The sequence below is a fragment of the Spinacia oleracea genome, chromosome 4 (genome assembly GCF_020520425.1).
Source record: "Spinacia oleracea cultivar Varoflay chromosome 4, BTI_SOV_V1, whole genome shotgun sequence".
In the NCBI taxonomy this organism is placed as follows: Eukaryota; Viridiplantae; Streptophyta; class Magnoliopsida; order Caryophyllales; family Amaranthaceae; genus Spinacia; species Spinacia oleracea.
In genome coordinates, this window is record NC_079490.1 from 85,246,188 (window position 1) to 85,272,474 (window position 26,287).

The following is a 26,287-nucleotide window of genomic DNA, read 5'->3' on the forward strand; positions in this document are numbered from 1 at the left end:
GCAGCTAGGGAAGGCACGCAACAAAGAGTATGCATCTAATCTATGCTAAATGATTATGTGTAAATAATATGTTTTCCTGGGTTTATGGTTTTTCCGCATGATTTATGAATTGTCATATGTATCATAACCTAATAGTCTCGGACCACCATACCCAACCCTGTCATTCTCACCGATGTTGTAGCGTCTGTGTTCAGCTTGTATGGAGTATTTAGCGGGGCCTTCCACCGGCTGCTAGTTTGCTCACTCACAGGAGAAGGGGGGAGCTCTCGTGTATTAGCTGCTTCATGTTCACCAAGCATGCCAAGGGTTCTTGAGCAGCTAGCATTGGGTCAGTAGGCTTATAGAAGCAAAGAATACCATCAGAAGAACAGAGTAATATTGGAAAAGGCGGTAATAACCTACATTAGTAGTTTAGTACTTACCTAACTCTTAGAAGAATATCCCATTCAGGAAACGCTCGCCATTGCTATTACAAAAGCGGGAAACAGTGAGAGCCAACTGTCAAAAAAAAATGTGAGGAAATAAATCACTTCATAAAAGGTCTCTGTCTTGCCTTTCATTTTATCAAATCTCGCTGAGTCATTGTGGAATTATGGAGGAAAAAAAATTGATGGCAAACCAGTGTTTGTTTGTTTGTAAAGGGCATGTCATAGGTTCAATTCAGATATTATTGTCATAGCACTCTTCTAAAGTCGATCCATTGAGAAACTTGTCAAAAAGCTCAGCCTACAAAATTTTAGAAAAAAAAAAAATCAAAACAGCAGGCTATAATTACATTTAGCAACAAGAACTCAAGTAATATTTATTCAGATCTGGAAAGCATCATGATCTGGTGGCTTGTATGTTATCTAAGATATTGATGAACAACAAGCCATAGAATTAGAGACTATTATTCAGCACTTTATGCATGAATTTTCCACTCCAGGTATAGTACGATTAAACCTCTGAAGAACATAAACGTGAAAAGACTCTTACAAAGGTAACAAATGTATTAAAGACATCCAGAAAAAATTTCTCAGGGTAACATAAAATATTAGCCAGAAAAATGGTTTACTGTGCATGAGTAAACATGTGGGGGGACATCATCAGAAGGCATAACGACAGTGATAGATGAAAAACTTTGATGAGCTTAAGCTCACCTCTGCGCTTGATCTCAAAACCTTTAAGCTCTGCAAGGGTTCCATCATCATTAAAAACTGCATAGCGCTTCTTGATAAGTATCCCTTCTTCCTTGGAGGCTGGAATTATCATGGCCTATGTTCCAAAGAGATAGAATGGGCACAGTGCTAGATTTTGAAATGACAATGATATCCGTACAGAAATGCAGACTACCTTGTAAGGGCCGTCCACTTCAAACTCAATTGTGCTTCACTATGTGTTGCGTATGTTCTATTGACATGATCCTTCAGTGTCTGTTGACAAATGCGATAACAACACAACAGAATTAGTTGGAGGGAGAAAACGAAAGAAAAAGTAAGTAAATCCTCTAGGGCATTACAGAAAATGGAAATACAATTATAGGTTGAACAATTTTTCAACATAGAGATCTTCTTAGCACTTCCTGATCCTCAATGCCCTCAGATAAATTGTCAGCTTTTTTACTTTATCATAAATTACATCTTACGGTAATCTTGCTCTGATATCTCCTTATTTTAATATCATGCAGAATACAAAGATATAGTAAAAGACAAAAGGCTTTGCTTTTGACAAGAATCACAAAAAAGAAGAGACTCCATAATCAAAAACTTTGACATTGAACAATCAGCAAAAGAATACAACAGACCTGGTACTGATCGTTTGTATTAGTTCTCGCTACATCTACATTAAGCATCACACATGGATAAGAGATTGTCATCTTCCTCTTTGAATCTCTGTGACACAAGATAAGAGTACATTATCAATATCCTCAATTCATTATGGAAATAGGAATAGTACCATATGGTTGTATGTACTAATTTACAGGCAAGTAAGCAAAAACAAAAACTGAGACATTACTTTGTTTTGAAGGTGAAGTTCTCAGGAAATGAACCGGGTAATGCACACCAGATTCCATCTGTATCTAGCTCAAGTGGTCGACCAATTTTCTCAACCAATAAGCGAGCATTTTGAATGATTTTGGCTCCTGTATAAGTGATAACCCCAACCATTTCCATGGAATACCATCTTGCACCCCCTACCAAAAAGGGAAAAGGTAACCAAGAATTTATTATCTTATTCATGAGCCATAATCAAAATGAAAAGGGATTAAAGCAAGCCACTTACTTGCGCATGGCCACGAAGCTGAAACTGAACTTGCATACATAATCCAACTACTAACTATTCTGAAAGGCCCATCTACTTGAAGATTTGACACGGGGAAAAAATAAAACTCTAAAACTTTTTGCAAGAGCTTCTTGAGGCAGCACTTAGGACTTTAAATTGAAATTTCTGACTGTAGAACCAGTTCATTATTCTTTTTGTATATATTTAAACAATTAGAACAACATTACTTGAAAGAAGAGCAAATATTAATTTCCATATATCTCTTCTTCTTCTGTTCTTTATGCACCTTTTGCCTTGTGATCACAAAAAAAATTGTTGTTCACTTTAGGTAGAGTTGCAAACTTTTACCACTTTGTATGTCCATCACATGAAGCCCGTAAGTATACATTAGACCAGCCTGAAACCATATTGATTCAGTTAGATAGAGAACATTTATATAGGATAACATACTTACATGACTTGATCACAATTGTGTAGGATTGTAGGATTCAGAGAGCTACTATACCCATGAATAACAATTTCAGTTACGCATGCCACATAACCAACTAAATTAGGTTACATCCTGAAACTTAATCAATAATAACTAAAAACAGGTTTTATTTATAAATATTAAAAACAACCAGCAATTTCATCCTCTCACGTGCCTCCTCCCTCTTAGTTGGAAACCTTCATTAGAACCGAAGCTTTTCCTGAGTTATATTATGCATGCAAATACAAAAGAGAGAGACAGTCAATAAAGTTGAGCTACTCTTTTATTCAACAATCGTTTAGAACTTCTGACAAAGGTACAATGAGAAAGAACTTACAGAGTATGTTTCTGAAACACTTCCCTAATTGTTGAACTCAATAACACAAGTGTTAGGTAGTTAATTCGCCTACATGATCACCTCTTTCAAGAACAATTGTAGCACTCTTACCCCTTCCTGCAAGTTCAGTACACAATTTATGAAAAATTGTTATACAAAATACATCAGTTATATATTATAGGATAATATTTTAAACTTAGTTTGCTTTACAGATTCCAGTTAACATGTTTTAAGGGTTCACAATTCCGTTTAATTGCACATATGAGATGATGAAAGAGAGAAGTTCAGAAGGCAGTGAGAGAGAGAGAGAGACCTATAAACATGGAAACGACTCCAAATCAGCAATCTGTTCCTCGACGTTTAATTTCATTCAATAAAGTAGCCACACACAAAGCACCTAAGAAAAGAGTAATGTAGGATCCAAAAAACCATTCAAACAGAAACAACCATCAATACACTAATCATTATGGTCTTGTTCTTGTAATCCTTATTTTACTCGAAAAAAAGTGATTTTCACTAAATAAAGTTTGATTTTCAAAAATCGATAAAACCCAGAATTTACAAATTGTAATTGATTTTTGCTGATTGATAAAACCATATTTTACTAATTAAAACCGGTTTTGAACATAATAAAACATATTTTTACTGAATAGGAATATATTTGTTATAAGTGGAAGAGGATAGGCCTAACTCATCCAAAAAAGTGTTTTATTAAGAAGCAAAAATACATACATGTACCTACGAAAGGATATCCAAGAGCTATAGCTCCTCCATTAATGTTTACTTTTGCTCTATCGAGGTCCAGGCGTTCAGCTTTTTATGACACTGCAGTGCAATGCTTGTATAAATGGTAAAAAATTTGAAAAATAGAGTTGTGTCACTAAGGAAAAATAAGAAGAGTAGCATGTTTAGGGAGTTAACCTCATTTATTTCAAACACTTTAGATGAAGTTACCACGTTAGCAAGTGAAATAAATGAGGTTACCACCCTGATAGTAGAAAGTCCATTGTGACATTAGTAAGTGACCAACACTGATTAGAGTGGAAAGGAAAGGAAAAAGGAAAATAAGTAAATTAGGGGAGTCACCTACTTCTAATTTCAAAGGCGTCAAAGTCCATAGAAGATTTCACATAGAATGTAACAGTTATTTTCATCCAAGGTTTGAGCGGCTTTAAATCTAGATAGGAATGTTGTTCAGGTCAACTATTACTTAAGGATCCCTTTTACCCAGAAAACAAGATCTATGTTGTGCACTAGTTCATGATGAGCTGCTAAAATCTTGACATTAAATTACATAAAGGTCATGAATGTATAAATGAGGAACCTTGCTGAGTTAGATTCTCTCTGATTAGTAAATACAAAAAACAAAAACAAAATTGAATGCATTCTAGGCTGATCGATTGAATAACACTGTCAAACAATTTCTTAGGCTGATCGATCGTGATTGAAGCCTAAACAATTGAAATGAGGAATCTAAACAACCCTAGGCTGATCGATCGTGATTGAAGCCTAAACAATTTCTTACTCTTTTTTATTTGGGAAATTAACAAACTGAATTCTTCAATCATATATTACAATTATATAATCACAAATATTCATAATCCTTAGGCTATAGGTTGAATAAAATAGTATGAAAACATAATTAAGTAACCTAGCCGTGAAATTGATGGCAGCGGTGGGGCAACCGGGTTTTACAGGAGGTTGGGAGGCGGCCGGAAAGCGGTGCAAAGTGAGGAGCGGCGGTGCTGAGCGAGGTTTTGCGGGTTTTCTTGCTAGCGGAATTTGAGTAGGTTTTTTGAGGGTTTCTAAATTGCGCGCCTAACTCAGTAAGTTTTAGGAATCATAGATTATGCCGCTTAACTCGTACAATCTTAATTGCTTTGATATTTTTTTATTTTTTTATTTTCTTATTTTCAAAAATGTTTGATTTTGATAAATTAAGGATAATTTTTATTGTGAAATAGTTTTGTAAAAGAATACAAAACAGTTATCTTGAAACAGTTTTATATTTTATTAAGTATTTTATAATTTTTTTTTATTATTATTATGGTAAAGAATATAAGACGGTTAGGTAAGGTAACCGTCCTCTATTCTTTTTTCCACACAACTATTATGAGAGAAATGCGTTCTCTATACACCTAGACAACGCTTAACAAACTTAACCGTCCTCTATTCAGCGTTTTCTATTCCCTATTTTGTAGTAGTGAAGGGTTGGTTCAAACAAAGTATTCTATGGGAACTCCCATATTGGAAGGATTTGCTTATTCGTCACAACTTGGATGTCATGCACATTGAAAAGAAATTTTTTGACCAACTCATAAACACTGTGATGGATGTGAAAGGCAGCACCTCGGACACCACTAGTGCAAGGAAAGATATGGCTAAGTATTGTAAACGTCGCCAGTTAGAGCTTGAAAATGGAAATCAAACCATGCCCAAAGCACCTTTTGCACTTGACAAGGCTCAAAAGAAGGTGTTATGTGAATGGGTCCGAGACTTGAAATTCCCGGATGCTTATGCTTCAAACTTGAGCAGGTGTGTTAATCGTCAATCATGCAAGATGTATGGAATGAAGAGCCACGATTGTCATGTCTTCATGGAGAGGTTACTTCCGGTTGCTTTGAAGGAGTTGCTTCCCTTGCATGTTTGAAAGGCAATTACAGAGATTAGTCAAATTTTTCCGAGACTTATGCGCCCCCACTATCAAAGCGAGTGACATAGATCGCTTTTATAAGAATATAGCTGAGATCTTGTGCAAGCTAGAGAAGATTTTTCCACCTGCATTTTTCAACTCCATGGAACACTTGCCAGTTCATCTTCCACATGAGGCAAAGGTTGGTGGTCCCGTCCAGTACAGGTGGATGTACCCATTTGAAAGGTAATCAAAGTAATACAAATAAGCGTAAATAAATTATTACTTTAAATATCTTATATGTTTACTAGTAACTATTAATCACACTTACATAATTTATAGGTTTTTTAACCATTTGAAGCGTAAGGTTGGAAATAAGGCACGTGTAGAAGGCTCCATATGCAATGCTTACCTAATGGAGGAGATTTCGAACTTTTGTTCCCACTATTTTCAACCTGAGGTTGACACCAAAGCAAGGGATCTAGGAAGAAACGTCCATTCGGTTGTTGATAACCAATATGACGTTAATATCCCCGAGATGTTCAGGGTTGATTGTGGTCGTGCACCTACTAATGGCCGTTTGCGCTTCTTTCAAGACATGGAGTATGATCGAGCACATCTTTATGTGCTTGCAAACAGTGGTATCTTAGGTGAATATGAAAGGTAATAAACTATAATTTAATTATTGTAAACTCTTCTGAAGACGTATTTAACCTTTATTTCCTTAATTACCATAGGAAATTTGAGGAGCACATTCTCCAAACTCAACCTCACATAGTAATGGAGGATATTTGGAGTAAATGCGAAGCCCAGTTCCCTGGATGGTTTAAGTCACATGTGAGATTAATTGTATTTTGCTTTTATTCATATACAATATTAATTAATTACACTAGTCATTGAAAGAAAAAAAATTTACTGACTAATTCTACGAATTAGGTTCTCCGGTCTTTGAGTCCTAATGATGTGACACGGGCGCTTGCGATGGGCCCCTTTAGACAAGTAAGGACATGGGGTCGGTTCTATGTGAATGGATATAATTTTCAAACTCATGACTACGGCAAACACAAGTCAACTATGAATTATGGAGTTTTAGGCAAAATATGACCTATAACGACCAAATAAGACTTAGATGTGAGTAAATATATTTGAATGTGACTTAGCAAGTTAAAACAAACCTTATGAAACATGTTTTAAGTTTAAAATCAGCCCCTACGTGATTTAGTTGAAAAATGGGACCGAAAACGCCTTATTTAGCCAATATATGATCTATATCGACCAAATAGGCCTTCAATGTGCTTAAATTGCTTAGAATCGGTTTTAGAAACCTTGAATATGCCACATAAAACATGTAAATGGTTTGAAATGACAAGTTTGGTTCCTTAGCTCAAAGTTGGGCGAGAAAATGACATTTTAGGCAAAATATGACCTATAACGACCAAATAGGCCTTAGATGTGAGTAAATACGTTTGAATGTGACTTAGCAAGTTTAAACTAACCTTATGAAACATGTTTTAAGTTTAAAATCAGCCCCTACGTGATTTAGTTGAAAAATGGGACCGAAAACGCCTTATTTAGCCTATATATGACCTATATCGACCAAATATGACTTAAATGTGCTTAAATTGCTTAGAATCGGTTTTAGAAACCTTGACTATGCCACATAAAACATGTAAATGGTTTGAAATGACAAGTTTGGTTCCTTAGCTCAAAGTTGGGCGAGAAAATGACATTTTAGGCAAAATATGACCTATAACGACCAAATAGGCCTTAGATGTGAGTAAATACCTTTGAATGTGACTTAGCAAGTTTAAACTAACCTTATGAAACATGTTCAAAGTTTAAAATCAGCCCTTAGTTCTTTTAGTTGAAAAATGGGAGCGAAAATGCCTTATTTAGCCTATATATGACCTATATCGACCAAATATGACTTAAATGTGCTTAAATTGCTTAGAATCGGTTTTAGAAACCTTGAATATGCCACATAAAACATGTAAATGGTTTGAAATGACAAGTTTGGTTCCTTAGCTCAAAGTTGGGCGAGAAAATGATATTTTAGGCAAAATATGACCTATAACGACCAAATAGGCCTTAGATGTGAGTAACTACGTTTGAATGTGACTTAGCAAGTGAAAACAAAGCTTATGAAACATGTTTTAAGTTTAAAATCAGCCCTTAGTTCTTTTAGTTGAAAAATGGGAGGGAAAATGCCTTATTTAGCCTATATATGTTTTAAGTTTAAATGTGCTCAATTTAATATATTTGTTATGCATGGGTGATAATCATTTTAATTCTTGTAGGAAAACTATGAAAAAAATGTTGCTGAATGTGTTGAAAAAGGCATTGCTAAAGATCCCAACCAAATCTACTTTGAGACAGTAGGTGGGAGAAAGAAGGGAAAGGTCCCCGGGATGGGGAGTGGAGACTCTCTATACTTTGCACCATCTAGAAGGGGTGGTAGTTCTTCTAGCTCATACACCCCATCTATTTATTCTTAAATGTCATCTCGATTGGAAGAGACTCAACAACAGTTGACCCAAAAATCCATTGAGCTTGAAACAACAAAAAATCAGATGTTAAAGGCTATGGAGGAAGATCTACTTTTGAGGCAAAGGGAGAGAGAAGAAAGAGAAGCAGAGCGACTAGAGCACCAAAGGGAGATGGAAAGGGAGAGACAAGAGAGAGAAAGGGAGAGACAAGAAAGAGAAGAACATGCCGCCCAGATGAAAAAGGCAATGGAATCTTACGAGCGGATGTTCAGTTAGTGTACTGGTTTTCCTTTCTCGCAGTCGCAGGACCCTCGAGATTTAACCGGCGGCGGGACACCTTTGTATTCTTGTATTAGTTTGAACTAGTTGCAACTTTTCGTATTAACATGTTTGAACAACATTATGTGTATTATGAATCTTTGTTGTATGACTTTGAACAGGTTTAATATTATAACATCGAGCAGGTTTCATACGATTTTACAGAATTTATATAAATTCGTATATATACAGGCATATATAATATTTACAGGTACATATATAATATTTATACAGGCATATAATACAGGTATATATGCGATTTTACAAAATTGGCTGCAAATGATATTTGCATAATTACCGACCGCAAAGGCAGTCACTAATTTAGTGACCGCCACAAAAGCAGTCACTAATTTAGTGACCGCCACAAAAGCAGTCACTAATTTAGTAACCGCCACCAAGGCAGTCACTAATTTAGTGTCCGCCTAGGCAGTCACTAAATTAGTGACCGCCACCAAAGCAGTCACTAATTTAGTGACCGCCACCAAGGCAGTCACTAATTTAGTGTCCGCCTAGGCAGTCACTAAATTAGTGACCGCCAAAGCAGTCGCTAATTTAGTGACCGTCAAGGCGGTCGCTAAATTAGCGACTGTCTTAGCGGTCACTAAATTAGAGACTGCTTTGGCGGTCACTAATTTAGTGACTGTGTATTGCGGTCGCTAATCCTGTCGGTAAATTTTAGCGACCGCCTTCCAGTCGGAGTTTCCTAAATTACCGTCCAGGTGAAAACTGACCGCCTTTTTGCGACCGTTGGCGGTCGCAAAATCTTTTACCAACCGTTTTTCGCGTTTTACCAACCAATTTTAGCGGTTGGTAATTAATCAATTTCTTGTAGTGGGATACATTTATCCCTTTTAAAAATTAAGATAAAATTACAAATAGTGAGTTTTCTCAAATGCGAAATACCGTAGGAAATGGATAGAATAGTCAAAGAAGAAAAATAGATGTAACAACCTGCCATATAGATTTTTTTTTTAAAAAAAACTGAACACATAAGAAATTTTAATACTAATATGATTCTACTCCATTATAATAATAAGATAAAGAATCTTAAAGAAAAAAAAACTAAGGAAACAATTTAATGTTAATACGAAAAAATATTAAGTAATAAAATAAATAGAAAAAGTTATGTAGAAAAGATAAATATCAATGTTAATAAAAAAGTTAGAGATCATCTTTAATACATTATTTATAACTCAATTATAATTACATACGTTACTTTTGTCTGATTAACTGATGGACCTATTTTAACTTTTTATTATGGCTATAATTTATAAAACACCTATCTGTATACAATGATATAATAAGATAAATATGTACTTCATTACAAACCCGTGAGCAAAATAAAAGGGGCCAGTGGGTAAATAAAATACAATATATGAAAATGAAACAATCTCTAAAGATGGACTAAATAGAATTTGGGGCGAAAAAATAAGGACAAAGGGAGTCTATGCTTATACAAATTATATGTCATTCACATCATATGAATAACTAACTCGAGTTTTAACATTATTGAACTAACCATTTTATAACTCGGTTTTTCTATGAGTTTCTTATGCATAAACATTTTAAATATTAAAAACACATTTATACTCAAACTTGAAAATGTACCTATTTTAACTTTCTATTATGGATATAATTTATAAAACAGCTATTTGTATACGATAATATAATAAGACAAATATGTATTTTTCATTACAAACCCGTACAACGGGTTTCAATACTAGTTAACATCTAATCAAGAGAAAAAAATTTCTTAAAATTAAAGTATCTAAAGAAATTAAAACTATAAATAGCTAAATTAATTGAAGATTAACGTCAAATGAGTTAGGATTGTCGATTTTGAGGACACTAACAAACCAGGGTTTAGATTGCAAATCCACATTCAAATGTTGATTAACAATAATAGAATGAGCAAAACAGTTGATACTCATATGGATTTTAATTTTAAGAACTACGGAGTATAAAGATTTGGTTCTATAAGCTAATAATTGGGAAGATCTAATCGCCACTAAAAAACGACGTAAACCATACTTTCAATTTCACCGGAATCCATAGTCTTTGCCAAACTCTTCGAAATCGATATTACCAAATCTCCGATAAATTGTTTTTTTTTTGCCAAATGAATTCCCAAACCCCAAATTAAAAGCTACAAATTCAAAGTGAGAGGAGAAATTCCCAAAGAAGAGAAGGGATAGAGAGGAAGAGACTGGAGAGGGAGCTCCGCCCAGTCAATCCGCATGATTGGAGTAAACATATCAAGGGTTATTTTCGTAAATAAATTTCAAAATATACAATCTATATATTTAAATATACAATCTATATATTTAAATATACAATCTCTTTTTATATTAAAATTATTTTCTTTTATTTTTATTTTTTTGAAATATCAAATATATTGCACATTGCAATTTTTAGATTGTATATTTATTCATTGTAATTACGAGAATGTCACTTGATATGCTAATCAAGGGGATTGTTTTGAAATTTCTTCTGGAGAGGTAGTGTGAGAAAATAAGATTTTCTTTTTAAAAATTATAATTTTTTTTTTGTTAGAAATGACCTTTTTATAAAGGTATTTGTGTGAGAAAGCCTTTTATAAGAAAAATGTCGTTATTTTGGGATCTTAAATTTTCTTTTTGTTGACTAAGACCACCTGCTGGATTATTGGAGTTGACTCTTGTTTCACTCATTGACATGCACACGTGGGACACGTGGTAATTTGTTGGCTAAAAAAAATTATTTTTCCCAAATTCCCTCCAAAACTGAACTGACCCCATTTGCTTAACCTAAAAAAATCGTGACCTTCTCTCTCCTCTGCTTTCTTCCTCGACGCCATTAATGCTGGGAAGTTGAAGCATCATCAATGTCGCAATAAGTTCAGCGAATTTAACTTCATGTAATCATTTCTCTCTCTCTCTCTCCCTTGTCATTTCTCTCTCCTCTGTCGTTCTCAAGAACCCATAAAGGATTCTCAATTACTAATATTTGTCCTTTTGTCCTCGTGCTCTGAAAATTCTGCAAAAATGGTGAAGAAGGGTCAAAGAAATGGTAAAAAGAATGACGAAAGCAAAGACGTCATTTTTACTTTGAGGAGAATAAATAAAACCGGGTCAAATTGCTTTCCCCCCCTTTTTTTTTACCATTTTTACCATTTTTGCAATTTTTAATTAGGTTAGGGTTTAGTGGACTGTAATCTGAGTTGGAAATGGATTAATGAACTAATATTTAATTACTTAATTAATTAATTAAGTGTTTAATTGCTTAATTTTGGTGAACAATGTATTGGTGGTTGGTAATTTCTAGGTAATTAGCCCTAATTTCATTCGCATTTGACCTAATTTCATTAGAATTTTTCCTAATTTCATGAGAATTTGTCTTAATTTGATTCGAATTTGCCCTGATTTTCCTTAATTAAAACCTTGTTTAGAAATTATTATGTTGATAATTAAGGCCTAAATTATTTTGAATATGCCCTAATGTCGATTATATTGTTGCATAAATCTGAAATGTATGTTGTTGTATTTTGCGTGATTGAAACAGGTTTAATGGTAGGATACCGGTAGATTAATTACCCCGTTTATAAATTGATGGAACCGATTAATATTAGGTTGTATCACAGGGGTCGGTTTGTTAATAGGAAGGGTAAACCTGCATACGAGAAAGGGGATAGTGAGAAATATGGGTTGTCCTTGCACCCTAATGTTAGTGAAGTGTGTTATTTTGAGTTTGTTGGGTGGGTGAAGGGGGATTTAGGTTACGAAGAGGCTGGTCAGTTTTGGTATAGGGAGCATGGACATAACTTGTTTAGTGGTAGGAAAGAGCTTAAGGATGATAGTGATATTCCTGCTTTCTTGTTTTCAAGGGAAAAAGATGGGTGGTACCACTTGTATGTTGTGCATGAGGCTGTGAAACCCAAAGTCACTAGGTATGGACCAAATTTTAGGGGAGTGTATACAGATTCAGAATTTGAGGGGGGGGGGGGGGGTCCACATTGGGTAGTTTCATTAGTGAGTCAAATTTTGGGGGTGAGTCATCACAAAGGAGTTGTGTTAATAATGAGAGTGATGAGTCATCAAACCGTAGATCTAATTCCTCCAACCACAAAACACAGTCCACACTCACTCCTCACACACAATCAGCTGCACTTCCTCCCTCACAAAAAAACCCTGCTGCCCTTACTCCTCCTCTACAAACAAACCTAGAATCTATCAACAACAACAACACTTCTAGCTCATCAAACACAGTTAATAACAGGGACAAAACACTTGTTTCTCTTGAACCTATATCAGAATAGGAAGAGATTCAGTGTAGTGGAGGGAAAGGGGAGAGTGAGGAAGAGAGTGATGCTGATAGTGATGTAGTATTGAGTGAAGGTGATTTTGAGGATGACAGTGATGATGATTTGTTCACTGATAATGTGGACCTTGATGTTTCAAAGAATGTAGCTAGGAGTTTAGAGGGGGTACACATTCACACTTCTAACCTACTTGTTGGTGAGGAGGATGAAGGTGAAATTGACTTTCGAGATGAGGCTGATATAAATGATGGCAGTGAGGATGAGGTGTTTTCTCTAGATGGATCTGATGGAGAAGAGGTGAGATATCCCGTGTTCAATCCTAGAACAGACTTTAAGAATGGTGTGAAGTTGAGTTTAGGTCTAAAATTCCTTTCTAGAAAAACATTTAGCAAAGCTTTAAGAAATTATGCCATTGACCATGGGTACAATAAGAGTCATAGGATCACTGTTTTCTGTGCTCAGAGGTGTGACTTTGAGTGAGGGTGAGATGCACTTGAAAGAAGAAGAGAAAGTGCAATTTTAAGGTTCATTGTAAGAAGGTGAAAGGTGAGGAAACTTTTCAGATGAAGATTTTTGAGATTGGAACATGTGTGTGGCCATCAACATGACAACCTTAAGGTGACCTCTGAGTACTTGGCAGAAAGATACCTAGAGGATTGGAGGGATGACTCAACTACAAAGATGGAGACATTCATGAAAAGGGTGAGGAGAGAGGTTAAATCTGAGGTGGGGTATTACAAGTGTTATTATGCAAAGAAGTTAAGTTTGAAGATGATTCATGGAGATACTACAGAGGAATACAAGAGGGTTTGAGAGTATGCTGATGCAATTAGGAAGTATAATCCAGGTAGTACAACTGTAGTGAAACTTGATGGGATAGAAAACAACACTCCTCTGTTTCAGAGGATGTACATCTACCTAGCTACAACCATGCAAAGAGGGATTTATAGCTGGTTATATGCCAATTTTGGGAGTGGACGAATTCCATTTGAGAGGGCTATACCAAGGTATCTTGCTCATTGTTGTGGGGAAGGATGACAACAACAACATATTTCCAATGGCATGGGTTGTGGTAGAAACTGAAAATGCATAAACATGGACTTGGTTCCTTGAGTTATTGGTGAGGACATTGAGTCTGTGAAATATATTATCACCTGGGTTCATGAAAGGGAGGAAGAAGTGGATGCTGATGATCCTGATGTGACTGTCATGTCTGACAGGCAGAAGGTATGGTTTCTCTCTAATTGAAATTGTAAATTCAAGTTGCTGCATTATGTAGTTAGTTCATGCTAAGCTTGATGTTGTTACTGTTGTTTATGTTGTTTTTCAGGGCCTACTTGATGCATTCAGGGTGATTGTTCCAAATGCAGAAACAAGGTACTACTGCAGACACATTTGGGCAAACTTCAAGTTGAATTTCCCAGGGGAGGCATACAAGGAGAGCTTTTGGAAAGCTGTAAGAGCATCTACTAAGGTCAGTAGGGTCAGTTTGTGCCTTCCATAGTCACCAGGTTAGCTTCTTTGTGTGAAAGCATATTAGGATAGGAAGTGAAAGCATGTTAGGATATTGTTAGATGATATTGTTAGGAAGAGAAAGCATGTTAGGATATTGTTATGATAATGGAAGTGAAAAAATTTTAGGATAGGTAATATCGGACATGAGTACTTGTCCAAGTTTATGAATCGGAAACTCATATCGGACACGAGTACTTGTCCAAGTTTCTGACTCGGAAACTCATATCGGACACGAGTACTAGCTTGTCCAAGTTTCTGACTGGAAACTCATATCGGACACGAGTACTTGTACAAGTTTCTGACTCGGAAACTCATATCGGACACGAATACTTGTATAAGTTTCTGACACGAGAACGCATATCGGACACGAGTACTTGTCTAAGTTTCTGACTCAAAAACTCATAACGGACACGAGTACTTGTCAAAGTTTCTGACTCAGAAACTCATATCGGACACGAGACTTGTCCAAGTTTCTGACTTGGAAACTCATTTACCTTTTTTCAAGTAACATCTTTATTCACATATTCCTTTTCTTTTTGTTGTTTTATTTCCAACATCATTTTGATAAATACATGGCTGAGATTAAAGAGTTGAATTCTAAGGCATTTGATTACTTAGATGCGATTCCTATAACTCACTGGTCCAGGCATGAGTTTAGTTTTAGGGGAAAACCTGGGATGTTGTTGAACAATTGTTGTGAGAGTTTCAATAACGTTCTGAAAGATGCGAGGGAAAAACCCATTTTGTCTTTGATGGAGTGGATTAAGAGATACACGATGAAGAGGTGTTGTGCAAAGAGGGAGAGGTTGAAACTGTTTGATGGGTTGATAATGCCATCTGTTGTGAAGATGACTGAGAGGGAACAGAAGGAGTTTAGCTCAATGAGGTTGATTCAAGTAGACTTTCATGAGTTTGAGGTGGATTATGATGGGGATACATTTGTTGTAAATATGAAGACAAAAACTTGTGGATGTTATAGATGGACATTAATGGGAATACCTTGTTGGCATTTACTAGCTTGTATAGCCCAAAAGAGGTTGAATTATGAAGATTTTGTGCATTCGGCATATTATGTGAAGACATATGCTGCAACCTATGCACCCCACTTCTTGTTAGGTTATGATACATATGATAATTCATAAATCATGCGGAAAAACCATAAAGCAAGGAAAAAATATTATTTACACATAATCATTTAGCATAGTTTAGATGCATACTCTTTGTTGCGTGCCTTCCCTAGCTGCGCCCGAACCAAACAAGAACAAGTCTTTAGGACTCCAAGTGTCGTCCCTCCTTAGATAGTCCACAGCACGTCCGGATCCGCCTTAAGATTGACCAATTAGAATCGCCCTTAAGGTACTATTATTTTCGGCACTTTTAGGCAAATATGTGACTGAATTTTTCTCTCAAAAACTCACTTTGAATACTTGAAAACTCGTTGTAAATATGTGACCCTAGGCACCTATTTATAGAGTTATAAAAAAGGATTTGGAATCCTATTAGGATACTAATTTATTTAATTATAATCCTACTAGGACTCTAATTAAATAAACTAAATCTTTTAGGATTAGATTTAATCATATGACGAATCCCGGTAGCCTTAGGATTCGAGTAACATACTTCGAGTAATACGCTAGCACCGCACGCAGGCCTTGCGGCCCACGCACAGCGCCAGCCCACTCGTCGCAGCCCCGCGCGCGCGCGCCCAAGCTTCGGCTGGGCCTGGCTTTTGCGCTGGGCCTGGTCGCATGCTTGGCGTGTGGTTATTGCGCTTGGCTTGCTGGGCGATGGCCCGGCTTCGTGTTGGGCCTTCGTCTGGCAGGCCTCGTCCGATGCTAATTCGTACGATACGCTTCCGATTAAATTCTTGATTCCGGAATTCATTTCCGATACGAACAATATTTAATATTTCCGATTCCGGAATTAATTTCCGTTTCGAACAAATATTTAATATTTCCGTTTCCGGAATTATTTTCGATTCCGATAATATTTCTGATTCTGACAATATTTCTGTTTCCGGCAATATTTCCGATTTCGGCAATATTTCCATTTCCAATAATATTTTCCGATACGTACCATGTTTCCGTTTCCGGCAACATCTACGACTTGGATAATATTTATATTTCCGATACGATCCATATTTCCGTTTCCGGCAATATCATCGTTTCCGGAGTATTCATTTCTTGCCTGTGACGATCTCAGCTCCCACTGAAACCAAGATCCGTCGATTCCGAATATCCATAGATGGAGTATTTAATGCCATTAAATACTTGATCCGTTTACGTACTATTTGTGTGACCCTACGGGTTCAGTCAAGAGTAAGCTGTGGATTAATATCATTAATTCCACTTGAACTGAAGCGGCCTCTAGCTAGGCATTCAGCTCACTTGATCTTACTGAATTATTAACTTGTTAATTAATACTGAACCGCATTCATTAGACTTAACATAGAATGCATACTTGGACCAAGGGCATTATTTCCTTCAGTCTCCCACTTGTCCTTAGGGACAAGTGTGCATTTCCTAATTCCTTTGTCGCTCGATGCTTGCTCTTGAACATAAGGTAAGAGTTGTCATCCTTATTATGTCCAGAGGTGTTCCTCGGTTTCAGAGTTCAACTGATCAAATAAACAGATAATCATAGCCTATGATTCATCCGAGCACGGCCATGCATTTCACAGTTTCTAGCTCTCCGAGTGGCCTTGTACAACTTTTAAGCATCTCATCCCGATTTATGGGAGGACAATCCCAATCTTGCGATCTTGAGATTAGACTTCGTTTGATAGGTGATTACCTGAGCGTTGCCTTTATAGCCTCCTTTTACGGTGCGACGGTTGGTCAACGTCAAAGCAACCAGTTCTCAAACAAGTAATCTCAAATCACTCAGGTATTGAGGATTTAGTGTCTAATAATTTTAATGAAATTTACTTATGACAGATTTTCATCTCTTACAGTAAAGTTTCATAGGTCTTGTCCGATACTAGTCTTCCCAAAGTAAGTATCTTGCAAATGATTATGACATTGCCATGTCCACATAGTTCAAGAAACAGAACTACTAGTCACCTTGCATTCTAATCGTCTAACGTTTTCTATGCGTCCAATTTTATAGAAAACTCCGACTAGGGACCATTTTCAACCTTTGACATTCAAGTTCACTTGATAGACATTTCTTAGTCACAGGACTGGTCCTGACAGTCTATCTTGAATATATCGTCAAATTGAAGGGACTCATCATTTAATAAACCACAAATTAAATGGAAAAATGAATTCTTTTCATTTATTGTGAATGATTAACCAATAATGTTTTACAAAGATTTAAACTCTAAAACTTTAAAACATTAAACAGAGACATCAAAGCCATTCTTCAATATGCTTGATTCCCATAGCTGCAGTGTGCGAGTTGTGCTTCTCCTGCGGCAGAGGTTTAGTCAATGGATATGATGTTGTAATCAGTTCCAATCTTGTTTATCTCGACTTCTTTTCTTTCAACGAACTCTCGTAGAAGGTGAAATCTACGAAGTACATGCTTGACAATCTGGTGGTGTCTAGGCTCCTTTGCCTGTGCAATAGCTCCGTTATTATCACAATACAGGGCTATTGGTCCTTTAATGGAGGGGACTACACCAAGTTCACCTATGAACTTCCTTAGCCATATAGCTTCCTTTGCTGCTTCATGTGCAGCAATGTACTCCGCTTCAGTTGTAGAATCCGCAATGGTGCTTTGCTTAGCACTTTTCCAGCTTACTGCTCCTCCGTTGAGGCAGAAGACAAACCCAGACTGTGATCTGAAATCATCTTTGTCGGTTTGGAAACTTGCGTCCGTATAGCCTTTAACAATTAATTCATCATCTCCACCATAGACCAGGAAGTCATCTTTGTGCCTTTTCAGGTACTTCAGAATATTCTTGGCAGCAGTCCAATGCGCCTCTCCTGGGTCTGACTGGTATCTGCTCGTAGCACTGAGTGCGTACGCAACATCCGGGCGTGTACATATCATAACATACATTATTGAACCAATCAATGATGCATATGGAATCCCATTCATTCGTCTACGCTCATCAAGTGTTTTTGGGCACTGATTCTTGCTTAGAGTTATTCCATGAGACATGGGTAGGTAGCCTCGCTTGGAGTCCGCCATCTTGAACCTATCAAGCACCTTATTGATATAAGTGCTTTGACTAAGTCCAATCATCCTTTTAGATCTATCTCTGTAAATCTTGATGCCCAATATGTACTGTGCTTCTCCTAGATCTTTCATCGAAAAACTTTTCCCAAGCCAAATCTTGATAGAGTTCAACATAGGAATGTCATTTCCGATAAGTAATATGTCATCGACATACAATACTAGGAAAGCAATTTTGCTCCCACTGACCTTCTTGTATACACAAGATTCGTCTGCGTTCTTGATGAAACCAAAGTCACTGACTGCTTCATCAAAACGTATATTCCAGCTCCTGGATGCCTGCTTCAATCCGTAGATTGACTTCTTTAGCTTGCATACCTTTTTAGCATTCTTTGGATGCTCAAAGCCTTCAGGCTGTGTCATAAACACAGTTTCTGTTAAAACGCCGTTTAAGAAAGCAGTTTTGACATCCATCTGCCATATTTCGTGATCGTAATATGCAGCGATTGCTAACATTATCCGAATAGACTTTAGCATTGCAACTGGTGAAAAGGTTTCGTCGTAATCCACACCGTGGACTTGCCTGTAACCTTTTGCAACCAATCTAGCTTTGAAAACTTCAAGTTTCCCATCCTTGTCCTTTTTCAGTTTGAAAACCCATTTGCTTCCAATGGCTTGGTAGCCATCTGGCAAATCGACCAAATCCCATACTTGGTTTTCATACATGGAGTCTAATTCAGATTGCATGGCTTCTTGCCATTGCTTGGAACTAGGGCTCGTCATAGCTTGTTTGTAAGTCGCAGGTTCATCACTTTCAAGTAATAGAACGTCATAGCTCTCGTTCGTCAAAATACCTAAGTACCTTTCCGGTTGAGATCTATATCTTTGCGATCTACGCGGGGTAACATTTCTAGATTGACCATGAGTCTCACCAGATTCTTCTAAAGATCTCTGAGTTTCATCCTGAATGTCATCTTGAGCATTTTCTAGAGTTTGTTGTTCGACTCGAATTTCTTCGAGGTCTACTTTTCTCCCACTTGTCATTTTGGAAATGTGATCTTTCTCCAAAAAGACACCATCTCGAGCAACAAACACCTTGTTCTCAGATGTATTGTAGAAGTAATACCCCTTTGTTTCCTTTGGATAGCCCACAAGGATACATTTGTCAGATTTTGGATGAAGTTTGTCTGAAATGAATCGTTTGACGTATACTTCACATCCCCAAATCTTAAGAAAAGACACATTTGGAGGCTTTCCAAACCATAACTCATATGGAGTCTTTTCGACAGCTTTAGACGGAGCTCTATTTATAGTGAGTGCGGCTGTATTTAGTGCATGTCCCCAAAATTCTAATGGAAGTTCGGCCTGACCCATCATTGACCTGACCATGTCTAGCAAGGTTCTGTTCCTCCGTTCCGACACACCGTTCCATTGTGGTGTTCCAGGAGGAGTCAATTCTGATAGAATTCCACATTCTTTCAGATGGTCATCAAATTCATAGCTCAGATATTCACCGCCTCTATCAGACCGCAGTGCCTTAATCTTCTTGCCTAATTGATTCTCTACTTCACTCTGAAATTCCTTGAATTTGTCAAAGGATTCAGACTTATGCTTCATTAGGTAGACATAACCATATCTACTGAAGTCATCAGTGAAAGTGATAAAGTACTTGAAACCACCTCTAGCATTTGTACTCATTGGTCCACATACATCTGTATGGATTAAACCCAATAGTTCATTTGCTCTTTCTCCAACTTTAGAGAAAGGTTGCTTTGTCATTTTGCCAAGTAAACATGATTCGCATTTACCATAATCCTCTAAGTCAAATGGTTCTAGAATTCCTTCCTTTTGAAGTCTTTCTAAGCGTTTCAAGTTTATATGGCCTAATCGACAATGCCACATATAGGTGAGATCTGAATCATCCTTTTTGGCCTTTTTGGTATTTATGTTATATACTTGTTTGTCGTGATCTAATAAATAAAGTCCATTGACTAATCTAGCAGATCCATAAAACATCTCTTTAAAATAAAACGAACAACTATTGTCTTTTATTAAAAAGGAAAATCCCTTAGCATCTAAGCAAGAAACTGAAATGATGTTTTTAGTAAGACTTGGAACATGGAAACACTCTTCCAGTTCCAAAACTAGCCCGGAGGGCAACGACAAATAGTAAGTTCCTACAGCTAATGCAGCAATCCGTGCTCCATTTCCCACTCGTAGGTCGACTTCACCCTTGCTTAACTTTCTACTTCTTCTTAGTCCCTGTGGATTGGAACATAAGTGTGAGCCACAACCTGTATCTAATACCCAAGAAGTTGAATTAGCAAGTATACAGTCTATAACGAAAATACCTGTAGATGGTCGACTGTTCCGTTCTTCTGATCTTCCTTTAGCTTCAAGCAATCTCTCTTCCAATGCCCCTTCTTCTTGCAGTAGAAGCATTCGGATTCAGAAGTGAGTTGACTGACCTTCCTCTTTACAGATTTGGCGCCAGTTTGCTTAGTTGGGCTGGCCTTGTTGCCACCTTTCTTAGCATTCCTCTTCTTTCCAGATTTCTTGAACTTGCCCCCACGCACCATAAGCACATCCTGCTTATCACTTTTGAGCGTCTTTTCAGCAGTCTTCAGCATACCGTGAAGCTCAGTGAGCGTTTTGTCCAGACTATTCATACTGTAGTTCAGTTTGAACTGATCATACCCGCTATGAAGAGAATGGAGGATGGTGTCTATAGCCATTTCCTGAGAAAATTGCTGATCCAGCCGACTCATATTCTCAATGAGTCCAATCATTTTGAGAACATGTGGACTTACGGGCTCGCCTTTCTTAAGCTTGGTCTCAAGAATTTGCCTATGAGTCTCGAATCTTTCGACTCGAGCCAGATCTTGGAACATGTTCTTCAACTCACTGATGATTGTGAAAGCATCTGAGTTGATGAACGTTTTCTGCAGATCCGCACTCATGGTGGCGAGCATTAGACATTTCACATCCTTGTTGGCATCAATCCAACGATTGAGGGTTGCCTGAGTGACCCCGTCGCCTGCGGCTTCGGGCATCGCCTCTTCTAGGACATACTCCTTTTCTTCCTGCATAAGAACTATTTGCAAGTTCCTTTGCCAGTCAAGGAAGTTTTTCCCGTTCAACTTCTCCTTTTCGAGAATCTTAGGTAAGCAAAAGCCTTTTGCTAATAGTCTAGAAACTATTCTTGGTTGATAGGTACGTCTAAGAACTTATTAGGTAAACCTATCGATTTTGCAAAAGCCTTTTGCTAATAGTCTAGAAACTATTCTTGGTTGATAGGTACGTCTAAGAACTTATTAGGTAAACCTATCGATTTTGCCACGACATAAAAGGACTCCTTACTTATATCGTTGAGTTTTACCAAAACTAACATGTACTCACAATTATTTGTGTACCTTGCCCCTTTAGGACCAATAAGTAACACCTCGCTGAGCGAAAACTATTACTAGATTGATGTAAAGGATATCCAAGCAAGTGTATATTTTGGCATGGCACCTTTTAACTCAATTTTTAAGTTTGGAACTTAAGGCTCTTACTATGTTGGTTAGATTTTAAGTGAACTAAAATCCTTAATCATGCAACATAATCAAGCTTTTGATCTCATGCATTTTAAGACATATTTAAAAGCAATAAATAACTTAAAACATGCATAAGATAAATGTGATCTAGTATGGTCCGACTTCATCTTGAAGCTTTAACTTCAAAGTCCGTCTTGAAAATCTCCGTGGGAGGCACCATTTTCTTCAAATAGGATAAGCTATAATTAAAACTAATTACAACTATTTGATGGTACGCAGACCATATTTGAATTGAAAAACAACTTTGGTACTTTAGACCAATTACATTCAAATTAATGGTACGCAGACCATATTTTCTATCCTATTTGGGCCATACTAGTCACTTCATAACCTGCAAAACAGTACATATACAATATATACCATTCACCCATTCATTATCATGAATGGCCCACATAGCTGGTTAGTAAAACACATTATGCATCAAGTAAACATTTGCAGCAATTAATCAAGGGCACCAATAATCTACCAATTATTCAGTCCTTATTAATTCTAATCAAGTTGTTTTAACCTTAAGGATTTGTAGACCTAATCCAGAGTTTATGACTAAAAGGGCTCCCACTTAAACCAATAAATTCATATGCTTTACTAATTTTAAACATAAAAATGTATTTCTAGTCTAACCGGAAACATACAAATTTAATTAAAATTTAAAGCTCATATAAATTTATAATTGAATCCAAAAAGTTTAATTTAATTTCAGTCGTATTTAAATTAATTCATGATTTTAATTTTAGTAAAATAATTAGAATAAATAAAATTTATTATAATTACAATATTCAAAATTAAAATCCAAGAAAATAATTTAAATTATTAATTTTAAAATTAATTAAAATTACGTAAACTGAAAATTTCAAATTAAAATTTCAAAACGATCTAATCGCAACGCAAACACCCTACACAACGTACGCCCATGGGCCACACGCACACAGCCATCGCTGGCCATGTGCGCGCAGCCCATGCGCTGCGTCGCATCGCTGCTGCTGCTTTCCTTCGCAAGGCCTCATGCGAGCTGGTGCTTGCTGCGCGCGCGCCAGCGCTCGATGCACGCGAGCCATCGCTCGCTGCGCTCACTCGCCAGCGCTCGCTGCGCGCTCTCGCCAGCGCTTGCTTTGTGCGAGCCAGCGCTCGCTGCGCGAGACATCGACGCTGGGCGCAGCACTCGTGGCACGCGAGCTTGCGCTCGCTGCGCGCGAGGCTGCGCGCGCTTGCGCGAGGCAGTGCGCGTTGTGGCGCAGCTCGCTTGCTGCCCACACGCGACTGCTGTGCCTTGCATTCGCCCTCGCCCATTCGTCCATTGCTCATAGCCCACGACACAAGGAAGGGCTGCTGCCTTGTGCTCGTGCACCATGGCCTTGCTCATTGCATTCGTGCCGCATGGGCGACGAGCTCCCTTGCTCGTCGTCACATGCCCGCACTATACAACACCCCTTAAGGGTAACACGTAGCGTCCATTGCTTTGTGCGTGCAAGTTATATGAACGAATCGCATAAAATTTAAAATTTATATTTAAAATTAATGACAAATTAATAAATAATATTAATTTCATAATTTTAGGGCGAAAAATCGAAAATTTATTATTCAATTGATTTCCGATTAACATGGATTCAAGGCTAGGTCATAAAAATTTAAAATTTATCATAAATTTACAATTTTTATGGTGGTTTTTAATCATAGGTATCTAATTAAATTATAATTAATTATGAAAATCAAATTAATTCTAAATTGTTCTAATTTTCAACAAATTAATCATAATTACAAATTAGATTGCATAATTAACAAGTCTAGGCATTCAAACTTGTTAAACATATACAGTAGGTCAATCAAAAATTCAAGATTTATCAACAAGAATCGCAAATATTTAATTTAACATCTTAAATTTACGAAATTTTGCATTCGAAAAACTAAAACCTCCGAAAAGTCATAGTTAGGCTTCGAATTTGAGAATTCTGGGTTCGGCAGAAAAATATTCTTTTTGTCAAAATTTTAGAATGCCTTTTACATGCGGAATTGACACAAAAATCACTCGATTTGGATGAGTAACGAAGAAACTGCCGAAAAAACTGCGTACGTATAATTAAATAAACGCAATTTGCAATTAATTAACAATTACGAAAATTAATCACCCCTTTTAATTCTTGCAAATTTGTAATATTTAACCATGTTCATGCAATTTAGATTATGAAAATAATAAGAGGCTTCTGATACCACTGTTAGGTTATGATACATATGATAATTCATAAATCATGCGGAAAAACCATAAAGCCAGGAAAACATATTATTTACACATAATCATTTAGCATAGTGTAGATGCATACTCTTTGTTGCGTGCCTTCCCTAGCTGCGCCCGAACCGAACAAGAACAAGTCTTTAGGACTCCAAGTGTTGTCCCTCCGTAGATAGTCCACAGCACGCCCGGATCCGCCTTAAGATTGACCAACTAGAATCGCCCTTAAGGTACTATTATTTTCGGCACTTTTAGGCAAATATGTGACTGAATTTTTCTCTCAAAAACTCACTTTGAATACTTGAAAACTCGTTGTAAATATGTGACCCTAGGCACCTATTTATAGAGTTATGGAAAAGGATTTGGAATCCTATTAGGATACTAATTTATTTAATTATAATCCTACTAGGACTCTAATTAAATAAACTAAATCTTTTAGGATTAGATTTAATCATATGACGAATCCCGATAGCCTTAGGATTCGAGTAACATACTTCGAGTAATACGCTAGCACCGCACGCAGGCCTTGCGGCCCACGCACAGCGCCAGCCCACTCGTCGCAGCCCCGCGCGCGCGCGCCCAAGCTTCGGCTGGGCCTGGCTTTTGCGCTGGGCCTGGTCGCATGCTTGGCGTGTGGTTGTTGCGCTTGGCTTGCTGGGCGATGGCCCGGCTTCGTGCTGGGCCTTCGTCTGGCAGGCCTCGTCCGATGCTAATTCGTACGATACGCTTCCGATTAAATTCTTGATTCCGGAATTCATTTCCGATACGAACAATATTTAATATTTCCGATTCCGGAATTAATTTCCTATTCGAACAAATATTTAATATTTCCGTTTCCGGAATTATTTTCGATTCCGATAATATTTCCGATTCTGACAATATTTCCGTTTCCGGCAATATTTCCGATTTCGGCAATATTTCCATTTCCAATAATATTTTCCGATACGTACCATGTTTCCGTTTCCGGCAACATCTACGACTTGGATAATATTTATATTTACGATACGATCCATATTTCCGTTTCCGGCAATATCATCGTTTCCGGAGTATTCATTTCTTGCCTGTGACAATCTCAGTTCCCACTGAAACCAAGATCCGTCGATTCCGAATATCCATAGTTGGAGTATTTAATGCCATTAAATACTTGATCCGTTTACGTACTATTTGTGTGACCCTACGGGTTCAGTCAAGAGTAAGCTGTGGATTAATATCATTAATTCCACTTGAACTGAAGCGGCCTCTAGCTAGGCATTCAGCTCACTTGATCTCACTGAATTATTAACTTGTTAATTAATACTGAACCGCATTTATTAGACTTAACATTGAATGCATACTTGGACCAAGGGCATTATTTCCTTCACTTCTGCCCTATGCCAGGAGAGAAACAGTGGTACAAATCACCCCGGCCACAACCGCTGCCTCCACCATTCAGAGTTATGCCTGTAAGGCCTTCACGGAAAAGAGGAAGAAGGAGTTTGGTGAAAAGAAGAAGGGTAAGCAGGTGAAAAGAGCAAGGAAGCAGAACACTTGTGGGAGGTGTGGAGGTTTGAGACACAACAAAAAGAACTGCTAGAGGCCACCTAAGCCTATACAAACTGGTTCTAAACCTAAGGGTGGCAGACCTAAATCAACAAACACATCATCCACCACTGTAGCACAGTCAATGCCATCAGCTTCTGCTCCACAGCAACAACCAAGAACCAGAACCGCTGCACCATAGTCAGCTCCATAGTCATCTCCAAAGCCTACAAAGAACATAAAGGCTACAACAGCCACAACATCAATATCACAAGCAGGGCCATTAGTAAAGAGAAAGACAATGGCCTCCAAGGGTAAGAACAAGGTAGACTCTACCTCTTCTTCCAACTCAATCCCCAAGAAGAGGAAAACAACCTCATTGAATGCTCTCCAAGCCTCACAATCATTTCAAAAGAGTTGTGTTTCCCTAGGCCAAAATTAGTCATGGTTTGCTTCATTTTGTATTACTGAACAATGCTAGTATTTACATGTAATTTGGTTTATATTAGTT

General features: G+C 37.3%; 2 protein-coding genes across 2 annotated transcripts; both read left to right on the forward strand.

The window, feature by feature from the left end:
- The first annotated feature begins 8,195 nt into the window (after positions 1 to 8,195).
- Positions 8,196 to 13,281, forward strand: LOC130471675 (uncharacterized). Its single transcript, XM_056841928.1, has 4 exons — positions 8,196 to 8,457; positions 12,045 to 12,063; positions 12,124 to 12,421; positions 12,799 to 13,281. The coding sequence occupies exons 1-4, from the start codon at positions 8,196 to 8,198 to the stop codon at positions 13,279 to 13,281; spliced, it is 1,062 nt and encodes a 353-aa protein (XP_056697906.1).
- Positions 13,282 to 14,888: 1,607 nt separating this feature from the next.
- On the forward strand, positions 14,889 to 25,831 carry LOC110796400 (uncharacterized). The gene is made up of 2 exons (XM_022001458.1): positions 14,889 to 15,427; positions 25,636 to 25,831. The coding sequence occupies exons 1-2, from the start codon at positions 14,889 to 14,891 to the stop codon at positions 25,829 to 25,831; spliced, it is 735 nt and encodes a 244-aa protein (XP_021857150.1).
- The last annotated feature ends 456 nt before the right edge of the window (positions 25,832 to 26,287 follow it).